This window comes from Ipomoea nil, unplaced genomic scaffold, assembly GCF_001879475.1.
Source record: "Ipomoea nil cultivar Tokyo-kokei standard unplaced genomic scaffold, Asagao_1.1 scaffold1043, whole genome shotgun sequence".
NCBI lineage: Eukaryota > Viridiplantae > Streptophyta > Magnoliopsida > Solanales > Convolvulaceae > Ipomoea > Ipomoea nil.
The window spans coordinates 1,604,684-1,610,683 of NW_017617471.1; the positions used below are offsets into that span (position 1 = coordinate 1,604,684).

The 6,000-nt window shown below is 33.4% G+C and overlaps 1 protein-coding gene across 1 annotated transcript; it reads right to left on the reverse strand.

The window, feature by feature from the left end:
* Positions 1-1,546: 1,546 nt before the first annotated feature.
* On the reverse strand, positions 1,547-3,481 carry LOC109182329 (F-box protein At5g06550). Its single transcript, XM_019332474.1, has 2 exons — positions 2,107-3,481; positions 1,547-2,025 (listed from the first exon to the last, which is right to left on the reverse strand). Exons 1-2 carry the CDS (start codon positions 3,402-3,404, stop codon positions 1,785-1,787), a joined length of 1,539 nt encoding a protein of 512 aa, XP_019188019.1. The 5' UTR covers positions 3,405-3,481; the 3' UTR covers positions 1,547-1,784.
* Between the last annotated feature and the right edge of the window lie 2,519 nt (positions 3,482-6,000).

A 6,000-nucleotide genomic window follows, 5' to 3' on the forward strand; every position in this document is an offset into this window, starting at 1 on the left:
AGTTTGACTCTTCATGAGGGCAAATTATGCTATGCGCACGTGCGCACCTTGCAAGGTACACGTCGCTAAAACGGCGTCATTTTCAGTGAAAATGACGCTATTTTAACTATAAAAAAAAAAATGTTCGAAACGCCGTTAACGACATATTCGTTATGAAATTATGAATATACAGTTATGACATTATGAATGTACAGTTATAGAATTATGAATGTACAGTTATGGAATTATGAACTTGCAATTATGAACATAGAGCTTCGAAAATTATGAATGTTCGGTATGGAATTATGAATATACAGTATGGAATTATGAATGTACAGTTATGGAATTATGAATATACAGTTATGAAATTATGAATGTACAGTTATGAAATTATGAACATAGAACTCTGACATTATGAACTTACAATTATGAACATAGAGCTTCGAAAATTATGAATTTACAGTTATTGAATTATGAATGTACAGTTATGAAATTATGAACATAGAACTCTGACATTATGAACTTACAATTATGAACATAGAGCTTCGAAAATTATGAATTTACAGTTATTGAATTATGAATGTACAGTTACGGAATTATGAATGTACAGTTATGGAATTATGAATGTACAGTTATGGAATTATGAATGTACAGTTATGAAATTATGAACACAAAGCTGTGAATATATGCTCCTATAACGAAGCGGCCTGAAATTAAATAAATAAATAAGAAGGAAGATAACAGTGCCTGACGGCACCGTTACCGTGCCCATGATGCACGCTGGGCACGAGTCCACTGCATAACGACTCCTTCATGAGAGGGCAAATTATATCGTGGACCAAGGTTCATAATGCACTGTAGGCCATGGTCCAATATACAGAATTTGACTTTATAATGTACAAAATTCATGTTTATAATATACATACACATAAACACGATATAATAAATATGAATTCTGTGTATTATGTTAAAGTGTTTGTGTCCTCAGCTATATAAATACACAGAATTTATGTTCATAATGTACAGAATCCATGTTCATTATATCGTATTTATGTGTATTATGAACATGAATTATGTGCATTATAAAATCAAAGTCCGTGTATTGGACCAGGGTCCAGAGTGCATCCTGATCCACGATATAACGATTATCATGAGAGTTGTCTATTTTCTTTCTTTGTTCGAGCTAGTCAATTATAAACAACCTAGATTATTTACCTCCTTGTCATCACAAAGCATTCTTTATTCAAAGTGCACCTTCTGATGGCAATGACAGACTTTTTCGCAAATTTAAGTAGATGATTGATCGTTGCACACCCTTAAATTTAAGTGTTCTCAGAACACATAATCATAACTAATCGAAAAATCAAAATAACCCTTTTTTTTTCTTTAACTTCATAACCAATAACCAAAAATTTCAATCGGTTTACATGACTAATGAATACAAAATGGCATAATGTTACTATCAACTACAAATCCAATTACACCCTCCACCAACATACAGGCTACAGCTACTTTGGATAATACCAATCACGTGTAAAGGGCTCTGCAACTCTATAGTAGCAAACCTTACATATATATCAGCATACAACCTATCTGCAGATGCAGTAAAAAATTGGGTGAAATTGATCAAAACTTTACTCAAGATCCCAGTTAGAAGAATTCATCAGTTTCCCAGAAGGATGAATGGAAGAGTAAGATGAATAGGAGAACGGTAACTCTCTGGGTTGGTTCTTCCTCACGTCCTTGAATTATAAGCGACGGGACATGAATTGATGGTTAAAGATTGGCGCAGTCTCGGGACTTCTTTAAAAAGAGAACTTGAAAGCGCCTGCCCTTGAATCCGTCACTGATTCCCAGAAGGAAGGCTTTTTCGACTGAGCCTTCTTCTCCTCTGCTTTCAGAGTCAAATGATCGATAGTTCCGGGTAGAGATGCTTCAATGGCGTTCTTGAACTTCTCATGCAAATTCACCCGGTCATCGGTTCCAGACACGAGAGTGCAAGCATTTGGCCTTTTGAGAAAATCCAAGACGTTCAGTAAGTTCCTACTGCAAGAAAACGCCAAAGGTTAATCATCAACTATATAATGCAGCATTCAATAAGTAGTAACACATATGGAAATAACGTACCTGCTCACGAAATTCTGGGTAATTGCTATTGAATCTTCAAGATTGATAACCAAATGCCACCATCCATTAGGCACAAATATTACTTCTCCAGCATTACAAACACACTCAACGGGCTTCTTCTTCCAATTTTTGGTTGCAGCATAGAAGTTCATGAACCACTCTATAATCGAAACCGGGCTTGCCACTTCTGATCCATCTGGGCTAGGATGTACGCCCGGTGGGACCACATCAGGCGGGAACAACACCCATTTCTTGGAACCCTTGATCACGGCATTCCAAGCTGAGGTGGAATTAGGATCTATATGGAATGAAGAGCCAGATCCCGCAGGACCAATTATGATCCATCTATAGTCTGGCCTTTCCTTGCCCAGAACACTAAACAAATCCTCGTTAAAGTACTCTGGAACATCATAATCCAATCCCAATTGGGGAACTTTCTCTGCAAACTTCGGATCAAACAGATATAATGGTCTTTCTTCCTTTGCTTGATCTGAGTACCTAAAGTACTCTTCAAGCTTCATTTCCACTGGCCCAACTGCAAATTTGACATCACCACAGAGCTCAACCAAATAATCCCTATCCCATTTCTTAAGTGCAGCCCAATTATCCAAACACCCTTCTAACAAAACTGGCTTATTGGGTTCCTCAAAATTCAAAACAAACTCATCAACAGAAATACCATTTCTCCTAATAATGTTATCCCTTTCAAGCCATTCATGTTTCATTTCAAGATTAGCACAAAGCCAGCTCTGAAACAAGTAATCAGAATAAAAGTCCCTAACTTTCAACCCACTACTGAGAAAACCAAACAAGGGCTTATAAGCATTAACATAAGTAAACTTCCAAGACCCAGTAAAGGAGAATCCATCTTTATAGCCCTCCAACACAAGATTCCTCCAAAGGGGCTCATGGTTACAGAAAACATAAAAAGCTTTACTCACAGTCGACAAAACACCCAAATGGGGGCCTTCCAGAAGGCCTAGAATGTCAAGAACAAGCTCGTCAGTAAGGGTCTGGAGATTACCGAGGCCCGTGTTTCTCGAATTGTGGGGAGATGAGCTATAGTAAAGGTTGCCCAGAGGCTGCACTCCATGGGAATGCGATGGTGCTGAGCCTTTCAAGCTGAATCCGTCATCTTCTTCTTCGTCAATGAATTTCTCTTCCTCTTCTTCTTCAGCTGATTCTTGTTTTCTGCTATAATCATCAAAAGCTTGCTTTTTGGATGCAGGTTTCTTCTTGTGGCAATTCTTTCTCTTTCTGATATGGCTCCTGAATAAAATTGTCTTGGAAGCCGGCATTGGTTGAGAATTGAGAAACAAGGGAAGAGAGAGTGATGGAGTTTGCGGGAGAAAATAGTGGGAATAAGACTCTACAAAACCCTAATCCATTGTCCATTAATTTTACTCTATTTTAAAATATTTTAACAGTAAATAATTGCCCGTAAATTTTAAACAATGTATATACTTACAAAATATTTATGAAATTGACCCCATTTTTTAAAATTTATTTTCAATTACAGAATATTAATTTAGATTTGTCTATAATTCTCATATGAATAGTGATTTTTTATATAAACCTATATATATACATACACACATCATTCACTTATTCGCATCCTACTACCACCAAACTAAAACCATTATCAAAGCAAGTCGATAAAGTTAGACTAGGGGGGTAAATGAGCCGAGCGGCTCGGTCAAAGCTCGACTCGAGCTCGGTCAAAATCGAGTTCGAGTCGAGCTCGAGCGGCTCATTTAGTAATCGAGCTCGAGCCGAGCCTAGATATTCTAGACTCGTGGCTCGTCGAGTCGCTCGCGAGCCATATAATATATAATATATATAATACATAATATAGTATAATAATATACAAAAATAGCAATTAGAAATTAAAATTTTAAATTCAAAATTCCTAAAAAATTTCTATTATTTATGTATAGATAAAACAAAGTAGTTTGAATTTTAAATCAAAAGTATTAAATAGGTCAAATTCAATGTCAAAATCGAGCTCGAGTTTAAACTAGAACAATCGAGCTGCTCGAGCAGTCCAAAAATTACCGAGCTCGAGCTCGAGCTCGAACTCGAACCGAGCCTCCATTAACGAGCTCGGCTCGTTTACACCCCTAGGTTAGACTTACCATAGGTGATCCTAGAAATTAGAAAATGCTAGTCTACCCGGCTTAAGGCCCATCAAATTCTTTAAAATTTAAATTTATTAAAAACTATAGAGTAATTTTAAAAAAATTAGTAATTAAACAATAAAAATAGTTTAAATAATTTAAATATTGATAAAATTTTAATATGAAATTAATTTTTATATTATTATTAATTTTGCACTAAGTATGCCTAAGGACATCCTCAATAGTTCATTAGTTGGGGATTTTTCCTTAAATTTTTGTGGGCCCCAACATCCACATCATTCACTATCTCACTCAATCACAAAAATTATTTTTGCCATTAGTTTTAAAATTTTTCACAACTTTTTGTAAATTCACTATTTTATCTCCATATTTTAATTATTTGAATGGCAGGAGGAGGATTTTTAAAAATTCTGTCATGATTCTTTGAATTGCAGGAGGAAGATTTTGTGAAAATTTTGCATTCTCATTTGTCAAAAGCTAACCCAAGGAAATTTTACTATTCTAAAATTTGATGATGAACCCCTATTAGGATTGCCCTAAGGGGTCGTTTGGTTCACGGAATGTCAGATTACCTTAGGAAATGTTAGATTGCTGGGAATGTTAGATTACTGGGAATGTTAGATTGTTTGGCTAAAATTAGGATATGTGATATAATCATGTTTGATTTAGGGTTATCTTTTATACACACATTATAATATCCTTAACATATTTTCATATATTTTAATAAATTTAAAAATTTAAATAAATAAATAAGATAACAGTATCATATATAATTACATGATTTTTAAAATATTAACTAAAATTTTGAACGTGAGAAACAAAATTATTTTATATGCTAACATAACATAATAAAAATAAAAAATATATATGTAATTACAAAAATAATTATATATATATATATATATATATATATATATATATATATATATATATATATATATATATATATATATATATCAAACTAACATAACCAAGGTTATCTTACATAACCTAAGAAATTGAAGGGAATCACATTCCCTTCAAAATCCTATGTGGAGGGAATATTACATTCCATAGGAATGTGACATTCCCTAAAATAATATGAACCAAACATAGGAATGTAAGATTTGGAATGTCACATTACCTTGGTTATGTTATATAACCTGAACCAAACGCCCCCTAAGGGTCTAAATCATATCACCTAGCACCTTATTAGGTTGTGGATTGGGACAGATTGCTAGATTATACTAACCTCATTCTTAAAATGATGGGACTTGCAATATGATGTGGAAAAATAAAAATTATTTTTCTTTTTTTTTTTTTTATTTTATTTTATTGCCAAGTGTGTTGCAAGCTTGCAACACAAAACTTTTGCTACTATTTGACAATTTTTTTTTATTTTTTAAAAGTTAATTCTTATTTATTTAAAATGAGAGAGTATTGTACAGATGTAGACAATATTGTAGAGTGACGCTTATAAGATTTAATTAGTTAGTTATGCGATTAAAATCTTTTTCACTTTAACCAAGTTATTGTAAAACTTTTCAAGTGTTTAACTAAAGAATAATGTTTTTGATGGCAAACAATGAGTAATTCTTCACGAAACTTTTATTATTAATTACATATAAACGGACTATTACAGAGTAATTTAAATATAAATTAATGAAATGAAAAGTGCGAGGGTTAACTTCGATACAAATTATTGCGGAGTAATTAGTCTAATTTTTTTAATTTTTTTTTTGTATCGTAATTCGTAAATATAACATGAAATTTATTC

Coding starts and splice junctions, on each gene's coding strand:
- LOC109182329 (XM_019332474.1), bottom strand. CDS start 3,404: ATGCCGGCTTCCAAGACAATTTTATTCAGGAGCCATATCAGAAAGAGA. Junction 2,026..2,106: donor ACCCAGAATTTCGTGAGCAG/GTACGTTATTTC, acceptor GTTTTCTTGCAG/TAGGAACTTACTGAACGTCT.